General features: G+C 42.8%; 2 protein-coding genes across 2 annotated transcripts; one reads left to right on the forward strand and one right to left on the reverse strand.

The window, feature by feature from the left end:
* Window positions 1-762: 762 nt before the first annotated feature.
* On the forward strand, window positions 763-2,579 carry ankrd34bb (ankyrin repeat domain 34Bb; the record flags this gene model as incomplete). The annotated part of the gene is made up of 2 exons (XM_083644110.1): window positions 763-965; window positions 1,085-2,579. The coding sequence occupies 2 exons, from the start codon at window positions 763-765 to the stop codon at window positions 2,577-2,579; spliced, it is 1,698 nt and encodes a 565-aa protein (XP_083500236.1).
* A 6,673-nt stretch (window positions 2,580-9,252) lies between these two features.
* On the reverse strand, window positions 9,253-14,787 carry fam151b (family with sequence similarity 151 member B; the record flags this gene model as incomplete). The annotated part of the gene is made up of 4 exons (XM_083644772.1): window positions 9,253-9,420; window positions 12,577-12,712; window positions 13,873-14,090; window positions 14,639-14,787. The coding sequence occupies 4 exons, from the start codon at window positions 14,785-14,787 to the stop codon at window positions 9,285-9,287; spliced, it is 639 nt and encodes a 212-aa protein (XP_083500898.1). The 3' UTR covers window positions 9,253-9,284.
* Window positions 14,788-15,633: the final 846 nt, after the last annotated feature.

The following is a 15,633-nucleotide window of genomic DNA, read 5'->3' on the forward strand; positions in this document are numbered from 1 at the left end:
CAAGTTAACTATCATTGCATTATACAGAGACATAAATGGATGTCATATCACCATGTACACCTCTGACTGTGGCAGTGGAAGAGGCAGGTTGAGGAAAAGTTGTTACTTCAAAAAAGTAAAAAACAAAAAACACGACACAATATAACTCCTGGAATGCACTGAACATCACAGATTCATATCCAACAGTGTAAGAGGATCCAGAAAAAAAAAAAAAAAAAAGAAATATATATATATGATTAAAATGTGCTTTATATGTTTTATACTGCGATATTTATATTTATGGTTTAGTTGAAGACTATGAGCAAAGCAAAAAGGGTGGAGATGTTATTTTTGATTTTTGGTTTATAATAATAAGATAATAAAATATAATAATAAGTTCAGTGTTTCTGCCTGTGTTGCTGTCTGTTGTAGTGTAAAATGACCTAAAGGGAGAGAAGGTGGTGGTGACATGGAAGTGAGTGAGAAAATACTGAATAATGACATCACAACAGATGCAATTGTTTCACATCCCTTAACTGCTGTGCACCTGAAGGAGCACATCTGAGAACGTACTGTATTTACTTCTTCTTACTGAAGGAGCACATCTGAGAACGTACTGTATTTACTTCTTCTTACTGTCTTGCAGGTGTTGACAACAGTGCAGCTTTGGACAAATGACCATATTTAAAGACCCTAGAAACAGCCAAGATCCTGTCTTTAAAGACCCTAGAAACAGCCAAGATCCTGTCTTTAAAGATCCTAGAAACAGCCAAGATCCTGACTATGGAGGAGTCAACCGAGGTGCGAACAGATGGAAATTCTCTCCTGAAAGCCGTCTATCTGAGTCGTCTGCGTCTGACTCGGCTGCTCCTGGAGGGAGGGGCCTATATTAATGAGAGTAATGAACATGGCGAGACGCCCCTGATGGTGGCCTGCAAGACACACCATGCAGACACACAGAGTGTGCCCAAATACAAGATGGTTCGGTAAATCCTATCAAAATGTATTAAGACTATTGATAATTAAAAGCATGCATTTTTGTTGATTATGAGCTTCCGTTTCAAGAGTTTGCTGGTCTGATAAATGTGATCTCTACCTCCAAAAGGTATCTTCTGGAAAGCGGTGCCGACCCAAACATCCAAGACAAGATGGGGAAGACAGCTTTGATGCACGCATGCCTCGAACAGGCTGGAGCTGAAATTCTGTCGCTCCTGCTGAGCAGTGGTGCTGATCCAACTTTGGAGGATCACGCAGGCTTGTCGGCGCTGGTTTATGCAGTCAACTTGGGCAACAAGGATGTCCTCAGGATTCTGCTGGATGCTTGTAAGGCAAAGGGCAAGGAGGTTATCATCATCACCACCAACAAACTGCCATCTGGCCATCAGATGACCAAGCAGTACCTCAATGTCCCCCCGCCTCCTGATCTGGAGGAGCGTCTGCATTACACCCCAAAATCTTGTTGCATGTCTCCATATGAGAGCCAGTTACGCACTCCCCCACAAGGGTCTTCGGCAAGTGCTTCTCCCCTACCTGGTAGTCCTCTTCTTGGCCTGAAGGATCCCCAGTGTTTAGGCTCGGGGCCTGTTCTAGTACCATCTCGACCAGGTTCTCCACCTCAACATCTTATTCCATTACGAGTTCCTGGTGTGGATAAGCGACTTAATCTCCAGAGGCTACACTCAGAGCCATGGCCAAAGAGTCCTTGTTCCCTGCTGCTGCAGCAGAGTAAGGCCTCCTCACTTACAGAGGAGCTGGTGGACTTCACCCCTGAGGAGGAGCTGTCCTTCAGGGTCAGTGGCCTTGCCTTCCATGGAAGACCGCCAGCTGTTTCTCACCACCACAGCATCGATGTCAAAGATGCAACTGGGCTTCTGAAAGCCCTCGAGCACATGTCTGGCAGTGAGAGGAGGGGGGGAAGTGGAAGGAGAGGCCTTGGTCGAAAGATGTCGTATGACAGTGCTGCAAGTTCACAACATTCTGTGTCACACCCAAACCTGCATCAAGATGGAATATTACCCTTCCCCCAAGAGGAAAATCCCTCCGATTGTCTGTCACAAATGAACGTCTCTAGTCTGCAAAATGTGGTCCACCGTCGGAACATTGGCATTGAGCACTACAGTTCTGACTCCCAGCTGCCACAGTTTGCCAGCTGCCATGCAGATGATAGCTCCAAGCATGGTGTTGGAACTGGAGGGGGAGCAGAAAAGCGCAAGCTAGTCAACAGCAAGTCTTACACCCTGTCTGGCTCCAGGGAGTCTCTGGAGAGCGTTGTCCAGAGACAAGGTGCTGCTGGGCAGGAGCGGAGAGGCTCAGGGGCCCTTCTTCTGGATCACATCTCCCACACTCGACCTGGATACCTGCCCCCTCTGAACCCTCACGCTCCTATACCACATATTGGGCTCAGCCCCGCATCTTCCTGCCCCTTGAGTGGAAGCAGCAAGACACTGAATGGAGTTCTCCCAGGCTCAAAGCCTATTGTACCCTGTGCCCCTCCTTTTCCAAGAGATCTGAAAGGCAAGAAAACATTATTGAGACGCCACTCAATGCAAAGTGAACAGATCAAACAGCTGGTTCACTTTGAGGAATCTGTTGGTCATTAGAGGAGAATATTGCATGTAACAGGAGGAAATGCCAAACACCAGTGTCAAAGGTTGCTGTTCTATACCTATGGTACCATTGCTGATGTCAGTCAGAAGGAGAATTTTGGTATTTTTCAACCTGGGCCCTATTTATTTATTTTTTATCTTTTTTTGTGTAACTAATCTGAGCAATATTTTTTGAAATTGGTGCTGTATTGACCAAAATCACTTAAGTTGGCATTGGCACATGCTTTGCATGATGCCCCTCCTGCCTCAGCAGCCCGTGCACTACATCTGCTAAACGAGCTTGTTTTTGCCACTGATAGGCTCAGATTATTCCATGACATTGTTCCTTCTGCTTGATCCAGATCTCACGTGAGTTTCGCTCAAGTCTCGCAGGAGTTGCATTGTTGCAGGAAGTCAGCTGTGGTGGCAAGCCAGGTGGAGCCGCGTGATTTCTATTCGCACATAGGTTACGCAATAACCACGCCCTGTGCCCGCCTACGCAGCGGTCAAGCACCGGGATTGGCCAGGAGCAAGTCTTTTGTCCCACACCACAAACACTGGAGGGCACGCAGCCCAGCGATTTCATGAACCAACTGAATAGCTCTTGAGAACGGACAGCGATTTCGAGAGCGGACATTGAAATGAATTATGGTCACCTACCTTCCTTAGCATAGTAATAATAATAAGCATAATAATTGTAATCTACACAATGTACACAATCTACAAAAACATGCAATAATATTTTGTGTTCACGTTCATAGCTCATATCATAATATAATGTATCATATCGTTAATTTCAAGCTCAATTCTACCCAGAGAAAAGGTACAGCACTGAAAATGTAACAAGCAACCCAGAGATATTACTCTTGGGGTTGATGCAGATTGATGGGATTTTATCATAGGGCTTTCTGAGGATAAAGATAATTATTGCCTCAAATATCAGATTAAGACGAGATGAAAAAAGTTGTGCTATAAGAACAATCTAACTTAGTTTTGCTAAGAAGTTTTGATGGAGAAAAATTAGTTAAAACATTGTTAATTTACCCTTTTACCGAAATCATGTTGGCAGCTCACGCCGAGCTGCATGGAGGACAAGGCAGGAGAGAGAGAGGACAAGCAGGAGAGAGGACTTCAAGGCAGAGAGAAGACAAGGCAGGAGAGAGAGGACAAGGCAGGAGAGAGAGAGGACAGGGAGAGAGGCAGGAGAGAGAGGACAAGGCAAGGCAGGAGAGAGAGGACAAGGCAAGGCAGGAGAGAGGACTTCAAGGCAGGAGAGAGTTCAAGAGAGAGGACAAGGCAGGAGAGAGTTCAAGAGAGAGGACAAGGCAGGAGAGAGGACTTCAAGGCAGGAGAGAGTTCAAGAGAGAGGACAAGGCAGGAGAGAGGACTTCAAGGCAGGAGAGAGAGGACAACCAGCCGCCACCACCATCCCCCCCCCCTCACTGTCTGACCTCCCCTCCAACCTGTCCACCCCCCACTGTCTGACCAGGACCCCACTGTGACCAGGAGAGAGGACTTCAAGGCAGGAGAGAGTTCAAGAGAGAGGACTTCAAGGTAGGAGAGAGAGGACAACCAGCCACCACCACCATCCCCCCCAACTGTCTGACCTCCCCTCCAACCTGTCCACCCCCCACTGTCTGACCTCCTCCCTCTAGCCCCCTGTCCTAACTCCTGTCTCCTGTCCTCCCTCCAACAAAATTCCCTCCTCTGCCATCTATCTATGTATCTCCCGGCTTCCTTCCTCTCACCCTGTTTGCACTCAACCACTCTACCATCTCTGCAGGGACTGACCCGCAGAGGAGAGAGGGGAGCAGGCACAGTCCCTGCAGAGATGGTGAGAGTGGTTGAGTGAGAACACGGTGAAGGAAGGAGACCGGGAGATGGCAGAGGAGGGGGGGGGGGGAGAGGGAGGGGTGGATGGGGGAGGGGAGAGGAGAGGAGGAGGGAGTGGGATGGGGGAGAGGAGGAGGGAGGGGGGATGGGGAGGGAGGAGTGGGGGGGATGGGGGGAGACGACTTCAAATCCCCTGCAGGAATCGAACCTGCACTTCTCCGCATACAATGCGGTTGTTAGGTTGTTAAGGTGATCGCCTTAACCCCTAGACCATCAGCTAGGTAACTTACAATGGATCTCTAGGCAGTTTTGTTATGGCTTTCCCAATGAAAGACTTGAAAAGGTTTTAGTGTCCGTACCGGGATTCAAACCACAAACCTTTGGGTTGGAAGGCATGGTCTTTCACCACTGGACTACAGCCCAGCTCAAAAACACAGAACATGCAGCAAGTAAAATAGATGTGGTTAAGATTAGGGTTTTCTTAACCACGACCATACCCTAACCCAATTGATATGGGGGGGGGGGGTATATATTTATTTTTTTATATTTTGTTTTCAATTATTAATATTAATATTTTTACATTTACTAATCATTAACCACTCTATTCAGGAATTGACCGACTAATCAGCAACTATCTAATGATTAACTAATATATTCACGAACTGACATGTATTAATCATTAAAGAAACAGTTAACTACTCTGAGTCTGCACTGAGTGCTCATAAGTGTCAAAATAAAAACCAGATCCAAACATTGAAAAGCAGGAGTCTTGTGAGATGAGTTGGTCATAAAATACTGTTCATCGGGAATGTGCATAGATACATGATCAATGATGATAATGATCAATAGGCTACAAGTTGCACACAGATAATTGTATCTGCCTAGCAACAGCAACATTAGCTCTTTTAGAAAAAGCGTCTATTAAAATCACCAAACAGTGAGTCTGCTTCCTGCTTCCTCTAAAACCTCGGCTTTTCCAGATGCTCTCACACAGAGGGAACATTTCAGCGCTGCATTAGTCTTTGTTCCTTCATTAACCCATTGATACCTGATGCAGCATTTGTGTGCGTATCCCTTTAAGACCGCGAACCGGTTCGCGGTCTTAAAGGGATACGCACACAAATGAGGGATATACACGCAAATGCTGCATCAGGTATCAATGGGTTAAAATGTATTACCCTGCATTGCCTGATGACACGTTCAATAAACTTTGTAGCAAATGCTCATGTCCTTTCCTCTTTGGACCGCATGCTAAAGCTGAGAGATGCTTTGTTGCCTCAGTGGATATGATGATTTATGAGCCGTAATACTGAAATAGTTGCTAATACTACAATAAACGACATAACATTTAGAGTAGTTAAAGGCTACTAGGGAACGAATGAGGAACCAACAATAGTTAATGGTCGGTTCTTGAGTGACTCATCAAATTTCATAGAGTAGCTAATCAGTAAAGTGCTGGAATGGTAACTGCACATATGATTGATTGATTTGTTTTTATTCATTGTGTTATGCACTTAACAGTGGGCTTACAAGACACACAATATATACAGTAGATGAGTAGAACATACCGGTAAGCTAGCAGCACTATAACAATACAACTAAATCACAGTACAATATACTCCTTATACAACAAAACAGATCATTACTTTCTGAACAGAACATTCTGCCTTTGCTCCCAGGCCGGGGAAATAACATTTCCTACAAAGAAGGTCCCTTTCTTGAAACACAACCTAAGTTTTTCATAATCATCTATCTTAAAAGAAATCAACATGAATGAAAAAATGAATGAATGAAAAAAATGTATTGGTCACCACCACCACCAAGCATACACTTAGGTCGTAACCAAAGGTTAGGGGCAGAAGCAAACGCTTGTGTAAAGCCCCCCCTTTTCTTACAATTAAAATAAGAAAATCATCATGATCAGACATTTTGGACATTGTCCTTACTTGCCATCAAACCAACAACAAAGGATTTCAAGGAAAAATATTCTAATACAAGAAACAAAAAAAAGTAAATAAGCAATACAACAGTCAAAAACCAGTGAGTAGCAAATAACAAAACAAACACAATCCATACATGCATATTCATACATTTTATAATCATCGTTTTATTATTATATTATATATATTATTATTATATATATAATATATATATATATATATACTCATACATACACACTTTTTCATTATTTTTTCTTTCTTTTTGTCCCCTACATCATTCAGTTACCAAGGAACTAGACTGTAATTTTCCATCATCATGTCTTTATACCTTTTTTTAAAGACCAACACATTCTTACTGGATTTTAATTCTTCCGGCAAAGCGTTCCACAACTTCACACCACAGACAGATATGCACCTGCTTTTCATAGCTGTGTTACAGAAGGGTATTTTCCAATTTTGTTCGCCTCTGAGGGCATAACCCCCCTCTCTTTCTTTGAACATTATTTGTATGTTGGACGGGAGCACTCCCTTTCTGGCTTTATACACAATCAAAGCTGTTTTTTGATCCACCAAGTCCATGAATTTTAATGTTTTTGACTTTATAAATAATAAGTTAGTGTGATCATAGAATCCAACATTATTCACTATTCGTATTGCTCTTTTCTGTACTGTACAAACTGACTTGGTGGTTTTGCAAGCATTACCCCAGATCTCAACACAGTAAGTTAAATAAGGTAAAATCAACGTGGAATAAAGAGTGTTCATGGATCTGTAGTTAAGGAAGTGTCTGACTTTGTTCAAAACCCCGATGTTTCTGGAGATTTTAGATCTTACTTTGTTCGCTTGGGATTTCCAACTGAATTTATGGTCTATTACTACCCCCAGAAAAGTGTTTTCGTATACTCTTTCTAAATCAACCCCTCCTATCCTTAAACCTACCTGAGTTATTAAATGTGTTTTGCGATTTCCAAAAATCATAAACTTAGTTTTATTTAAATTCAAAGATAACTTATTAACATCGAACCACATTTTTAGTTTTTCTAGTTCTACTGTCACCTTCTCCATTAACCTCTGTAAACAGACATCTGAGTAGAAAATATTGGTGTCATCAGCAAAACTGAAAAGCCCAACTGAAAAGATAAATTACAAATATGGGTTAGAGGCACTACAATGGCCGCTATTACTTCCTTAACTAGAGACATGTCTATCCCATTCCAATCTGTGGATTTTTTGTTTTTAAATTTATTAACAAGTTCAATAATCTCTTTTTCATCAACTTTTTTCAGGAATATTGTTGCAGAATTTCTGTTACTATAGAATTGCGCTGCACTGCCCTCTACTGGCGGTGTTATCAACTCCGCCAGTTTTGGGCCCACTGAAACAAAGAATTCATTAAAACCTTCAGCTACTTCATTCATATCATTGACAACTTTTCCATTGTCAATAAAATGACTGGGGTAGCTAGTGCTGGTGGTTTTGTTTGTGATAATTTTATTTAGTATATCCCATGTTCCCTTGATGTTATTTTTATTAATTTCTAATTTATTATCATAAAACTCCTTTTTACTTTTTCTAATGATATCTACTAATTTGTTTTTGTATCTTTTATATTTGGTTTCTTTGTCTTTACATCTATATTTAATAAATTCTCTGTACATACTGTTCTTTTTCTTGCAAGCGTTCAGTATACCCCTGGTAAGCCAAGGCTTATCACTATTCTTAACATAAATGGAGGACATTTGACTGAAAAGTATCTCTCTTGTTTTATCATAAGTTGTACAATAGAATAGAAAATGAATCTCGTTCTCAATTTCACACAAGTCACAAAGCAAACAGAGTCTGTCTTCTTCAGGGGTAGCATTAAACCTTCCAGTCTCCAGTGCCAAGGGCAGAGTTCCAGATCGTAACTGTGCACACAGGGACCTTTTTCGTCTGTCCAAATCAAACTTTATGTAAGGCTCTACACCAGTGATCCTCACTATTTCTTTGATGAGAGCCGCACTGGCAGGACAAAGTCAATAGGAGAGCCACTTTTACCGCAAAACACCAAAAGCCACCCCAACCAAGCACATCTGCCTACCATTTTTTTGTGTTTTATTGTCTTCCACACACACACACCCACACCCACCCACCCACACCCACACGTTTCCCCTAGAAAATCTTTCAGGCCTGGAGTACCCCCATAGTGGAGGGATTTCGAAATGTACCCCGACCGCAAGGGTGGGGGCCGTCGCTGGCGACGCTAAAGTTTTAGCTAACCTGTTCACATCCCAAGTATCATCATACTATTATGGGATGCAATGCGAACAGTTGTGTTATGGGATGTGCGTTTCCCAGGCAACAACACACGTTGACACGTTTTGGAACAGCGCTGCACGCTGGCACAATACTCCTAAAAGCAAAATGCTTATTGTTTTGAATGATTTGGCACCTTCTATTACTGTCAACACCAGTATTGTTGTATTGTAATAATATGCCATAAAGGTTACTATGGGGATTTTTTTTTTTTTTTTCAAGCCGCGCAATGAGGAACTAGGCTCTACACAGTAACTGATGAGGCGGTAGGTTCTTAGCTTTGATTTATACCATAAATAAACAGACCATTTATCTTTATACAAAAGGAACATATTACTCATAGTCTCCCGGATATCACACACCAACCTGTTCAACTGCTCAGGGATGTCTATGGGCAATGTCCCAGTCAAATATATTTTTTGTGAGTCTCTGATCAGACATCCTCACGAGTCGAAGCATTTGACCTTTGTGCCTGATGTTTGGGGATTCCCAACCCATATCACCACTGATAGCCAGAACTGATGTGCATCTGTGGACTCCTGGCCATGACAGCCATGACTGCTGACCATAGGTAGCTGTTGTTTGCAAGTAAAGGGGACTGAGCTAAGATGGTGGACGATTATAAGGTAATGTCTCCTGTAGCGTTTCACCTCTATGTGGTGAGCTTTGTCCACTGAGAGTCTGGAAGGTCATAGTAAATCCTGCTCTTGTCAAACTCTTCTCTGTAGGCCAGTAAGTCCTGCACTGGAAACGTGTCATTCTGGCTGGTCCACACTGTCAGACTGTACCTGTAACCATCAGGGAAAACTGTCAGACTGTACCTGTAACCATCAGGGAAAACTGTCAGACTGTACCTGTAACCATCAGGGAAAACTGTCAGACTGTACCTGTAACCATCAGGGAAAACTGTCAGACTGTTAGGCAAGCCCAAAAGCTTCCCAACAAATTGGCACCCCAATCAAACATTCTACAACACACACAGACAAACACAGAGGTTTGTTTGGTGTGCCATGGCTGGCTGGCCTTGTTTGGAGATGTTTGGTCCGATTCCACATGTTCTATCCTTGTTTGTCTGTGTTTAGCCCATGGCACTCCAAACACGGTAGTTGTTGGATGATGTTTGATTGGTGTGCCATGGGCTTAAAGGGAAACAACAACATTTTGAGAGATTCGCCTATTTGCCATATTCCCATAGCAAGACGAGAAGATGGATTTCTGTGCACGCAGTAGAAAGTAGCGACATGCCCCTCCTGCTAGTTAGCTTAGACCAGAGGTTCTCAAATGTTTTTCAGCCAAGGACCCCTTACAAGATAGAAAATATACCAGGGACCCCCTCATTCTGATTTGTGATTTTGGGCTAAGCTTAATTGTTTCCACGGTAATGTGCTTGACTTTTAATTTGATAGGTTTGTTATTAGAATGTAATCCATGAACCATTTTAGATTTAAAGCATAAACTATTTTCGTTGAACTATGAAGATTTTGCACAAAAAAATAAATATATATATTTTTTTATTACATTACATTTACATTTACATTACGTCATTTAGCAGACGCTTTTGTTTTGTCCAAAGCGACTTACAATATCACAATTTGTCAACAGTACAGAAAACCATGCAAAACAATCAATGACAGCCAAGATATTTTGATAGACTAGCACCATGTAGGAAGTAGTTTGAGAAGGAATAAGTAACATGTAGCATTTTTTTTTTTTTTACCTGAAAACTTTTCGCGGACCCCCTGGCAAAGTGCCACGGACCCCTGGGGGTCCGGACCCCCATTTGAGAACCACTGGCTTAGACCATGGGCCTCTCCCAGACAAAGCTTGGACAAAGGCGCCCTGCTCGCTCAGTTTCTGGATGCCTATGGGTTCATGATGATGTATTTTATTTGTTTGACATACAGTACTTCAGACTAGACCAAATACATAAAAGGTCTGTCTGAAGGCATGTAATGGTTTCTGACTGTGGGAAAGTGGGAACTACTGTATCTCTGAAGTATCTCTTTAACCAAATCACACACATTTAAGCTATTCTATGTGATTGCCTAACTAATGTCATATTTTTTCACTTCCATTCACTGAGCCTCCTCTGAAACTTCTTGGAGCCCAACTCCCACTTTGAAAACCTCTGGCTTAGCACAATGACTGGTAGTCTGTGGAACGGGTTAGTCTAAAACCTCTGGCTTAGCACAATGACTGGTAGTCTGTGGAACGGGTTAGTCTAAAACCTCTGGCTTAGCACAATGACTGGTAGTCTGTCGAACGGGTTAGTCTAAAACCTCTGGCTTAGCACAATGACTGGTAGTCTGTGGAACGGGTTAGTCTAAAACCTCTGGCTTAGCACAATGACTGGTAGTCTGTGGAACGGGTTAGTCTAAAACCTCTGGCTTAGCACAATGACTGGTAGTCTGTGGAACGGGTTAGTCTAAAACCTCTGGCTTAGCACAATGACTGGTAGTCTGTGGAACGGGTTAGTCTAAAACCTCTGGCTTAGCACAATGACTGGTAGTCTGTGGAACGGGTTAGTCTAAAACCTCTGGCTTAGCACAATGACTGGTAGTCTGTGGAACGGGTTAGTCTAAAACCTCTGGCTTAGCACAATGACTGGTAGTCTGTGGAACGGGTTAGTCTAAAACCTCTGGCTTAGCACAATGACTGGTAGTCTGTGGAACGGGTTAGTCTAAAACCTCTGGCTTAGCACAATGACTGGTAGTCTGTGGAACGAGTTAGTCTAAAACCTCTGGCTTAGCACAATGACTGGTAGTCTGTGGAACGGGTTAGTCTAAAACCTCTGGCTTAGCACAATGACTGGTAGTCTGTGGAACGGGTTAGTCTAAAACCTCTGGCTTAGCACAATGACTGGTAGTCTGTGGAACGGGTTAGTCTAAAACCTCTGGCTTAGCACAATGACTGGTAGTCTGTGGAACGGGTTAGTCTAAAACCTCTGGCTTAGCACAATGACTGGTAGTCTGTGGAACGGGTTAGTCTAAAACCTCTGGCTTAGCACAATGACTGGTAGTCTGTGGAACGGGTTAGTCTAAAACCTCTGGCTTAGCACAATGACTGGTAGTCTGTCGAACGGGTTAGTCTACGCCCGTTAAGTCACAAAATACACATTCCAACAGCGCCAAAACACTCTTATGTACATATTGTGACTTTTACGTTTGAGCAAAATGTGAAGAAATTCCATCAAGGCGTTCCTGAGATAATGCGAACCAGCTAGAAAATGGTGTTGGTGAGGTCACAGTGACCTTGAACTTTGACCACCAAAATGTAATCAGTTCATCCTGGGGTCCGACTGGACATTTGACGCAAATTTGAAGAAATTCCGTCAATGTGTTCCAGAGATATCACGTTAACGAGCATGAAATGAGCGGCCGTGAGGTCACAGTGACCTTGAAGTTTGACGTTTGACCACCAAAATCTAATCAGTTCATCCTTGAGCCCAAGTGGATGTTTGAGGCAAATTCGAAGAAATTCCGTCAAGGCGTTCCTGAGATATCGCGTTAACGAGATTGAAAATGGCGTTCGAGGTCACAGTGACCTTGAACTTTGACCACCAAAATCTAATCAGTTCATCCTTGAGTCCAAGTCTACGTTTGAGGCAAATTTGATGAAATTCCGTCAAAGCGTTCCTCAGATATTGCGTTAACGAACATTGGATGGACGGACGGACAACCCGAAACCATAATGCCAATGCCTCCGGCCTGGCTATCGCCAGCAGAGGCATAATTATGAGACATTGTAAATTTTAAAGTATTTTACAGTTTAAAATACATAGCTGGAACCTTCAGTTTTGTCAGGAAAGTAGTTCCGGCTCTGTATTTGCTTAAAAAATTACAATGCAACCACTAGGTCATCATGACAAAGGAAAAATACACTTTTAGAGGTTTTTGCAAATGTATTGACAATGAATGAAACAATCTCAAGTGTAGTAATCATACCTATCTGACTGCTGCAGCAGCCATTTGAGCTGGGAGAAGGACCTGGCCAGGAGGGCAGCTCGAACTGGGAAAGTCACCACATGCTTCAGGGACCTGCACACCTCCTCCATCTCACGCACCATCTCCCAGCTGTAGCCTGAGAAGAAGAGACCTCACCATGAAACAGACAGAGACACATCATCACACCATCTGTGTGCTTCCTCGCAGGGTATCTGCACGTTTCAGAAAGACAAATTTAACTTTGACTTTTTTTAAACCTTTTTTCAAAAACCTACCAGCAGACATAAGAACAGTTTCTTCCCACAGGCCATCACTCTGATGAATACTTAAGCCAGTTACTTAACTTGAACACTTCAGTTGAACACTTGAATCACTTTAAACGGTTTGATCAAAACCAGTGAGACAGAAATATTCCTGGGCAAAAACCTGTAGCTGCCTCATGCATGCATGCACACACACACGCACGCACAGTCGCACACGCACGCACACACACACACACACACACACACACACACACACACACACACACACACACACACACACACTCTAATGTGTAATGTGTTAACTGCAATAACTGTCTCAAAGTTGAGCTTATATAGATTGGTAAAAAACTGCAATATCTGACTTATAGTCTTGTTTACAATCTAGTGTGGTTTACATACTGTACATAGATACTCCCCGCCCCTATACACATATTTATATAGACACTTTACATCACACTTATTATTGTAAATATCAGTTTAATCATAAAGGGAGCAAGTGGGGTTTGTCTGTTTGTTTGTTAAAATGTTTGTCTCACTGACACAAACATCATCAGTGACATCATTATTGACCAAAATCATCTTATGACATCACTGATGATGTTATAGGCAGTGATGATGTCATAGGCATTGTGACATCAGTGAGACAAAAATTGAAACAGACAGCAGACAGAGCCCGCGCAGCATAGTGCACGAGATGCCTAGTTGTTTAAAGGCATCTGTCAACTCGCTGTCCTTGTTTGTTTGAGCTTATATGCACACCTTTTTAAGTGTGAGTACATTGAGAGCGACGTAAACCAGAGTCAAATTCATTATATTCATTGTCAGCTAATTCTTATTCTTTTTGCTGCCTGGAATAGAACTTAAGAGCAATTTAAAAAACCAACACATAAAACTGGTAAAACCAATGTCATTGCACGTTGACCTAAGACCTCTATAATAACTTGTTTTGAAGACATTTTAATACTTTCTAAGGCCTTAAATGACCATATCTTCAGGATTCTTTTTTTTTAAATTACCCTGACTCTGTCTTCACCTGGGTTATCTGTGTCAGCAGTCCACCCTGTGGTCCAGCCAAGGGAGAGCACAGCATCACTGGAGAGGGTCCCGACGGCAGCCAGGAAAGGTGCGGGGTCCAGGGGCACGGCCTGTCCCCCAGGCCCTGGGAGGATGTCTGCATTGATCCATACAGGACAGGTGAGCTCAGCCCACATCTCCTGCAGCACAGCCAGGGACGGAGCCACTACTTCAAGGCTGCGTGAAGTCAATCACAGCATCAGCACCAGACACAACTACACAGCATTAGTAGGAATGGGATAGATGCAGGGTTCCCACACATATTTATGGATACCATTTCAAAACTTTTCCATGACTTTTCAAGGATTCTTCATAGAATTTCCATGTAATGTGAGGCGGTGACTCGGAATAAATACTAGAAATTATGATGACACTGGACAAATAGGACACACCCCTTTATATTGTACTTTAGCACTTTAGAGTCACTGCATCACATCACATGGAAGCTACTGAAATAAACATGAATCATCCATAAAGATTGTAATATAAAATACAAGAAGCGCTAAAATCCACGTTACAGCTATGTTACGTAAACAGCTACAGAAGATACATTTGCCATAATGTTACATTACGTGGAAGGTTATCCACAGAAGATTACTGTGACAATTAATTTCATTACACACAACCAAATTCCATGATTTTTCCAAAGCGTTCAATGATTTGACTAAACTCCATGACCTTTCCAGGTTTTCCATGACCGTGGGAACCCTGCAGATGTCTCATACCTCTTGAAGTCTAGTTTGATCCCCTTGCCCTGCGCTCGAACTCCTTCCAGCCATTCCTGCAGTGTGATGTCGCTGTCCGTCTCGGGCGGATGGCCCATGACTGGCTCTTTGGGGTCGCGACCTCTCATGATTATGTCGGCCTCAATCATGTGAGTAGGACCTAAGGGTTTGGGTGAATGTTCAAATGTGCAATGAACAAGACGTCTGCATACACTCAGCAAATTTCACCAAACTCAGACCACATCCTGGTGCTCTGAGTTTTAAACAGTATTCGATGAGTTGTCAAGAAGCACTTTTATGAAAACAAGAATTTGACAAAATAAAATGCAAAGAAAGGGTTTCCTTCCCTGACTATTGATGCGTTCACAAAAATAAACACATTTATAATAAATCAACATATAATGACCAAGTTAAGGGGTAAAGGCAAATCACGTAAGTACAGAAATGTGTGATGTGTTTTTCGCTTGATATGAGAGATTGTGCGCACCTGTCACAGCCGCGGTCAGGCTGCTCCTGCTGTTGGTGGCGTGGGACCACCTGAGCGCAGCAGCGTCCCCCCTCCCCCTCACCTCCCCCCGCCTGGAGAAATAATCCAGCGTCTGGTCCTGCATCCTCTCTGTGGACAAACCAACCGCGCTGTACTTTAGTTCGCTATAGCTTTAACGTTACAGACTAGCAGAAATGCTCACAAATCATTTTCGCAAGTTCAAGTCAAGTCTCAAGTCTTTGAGCTAACCTGTATTTTCGTATTGTGTAAATAAATTTGTAAAAAACAAACAAAAAAATGAGCTAACGCTAGTCTTTAGCGTTTATCACCTGCTGTATGTCTGTTTAGAACACTGCATAGCTGTAACTGATGAATTTAACGCATGTACTGTATTATATTGATTAGTTGCCAAAAACAAACGACTCCTACTCATCGTTCATCATGTCTCAAACTAACGTTAGCCAGCAACAGCAGCCAGCAGGAACACAAAAACACTAGTCTACTTCTT

Source organism: Poromitra crassiceps (genome assembly GCF_964638095.1).
Source record: "Poromitra crassiceps genome assembly, chromosome: 10".
Lineage (NCBI taxonomy): Eukaryota > Metazoa > Chordata > Actinopteri > Beryciformes > Melamphaidae > Poromitra > Poromitra crassiceps.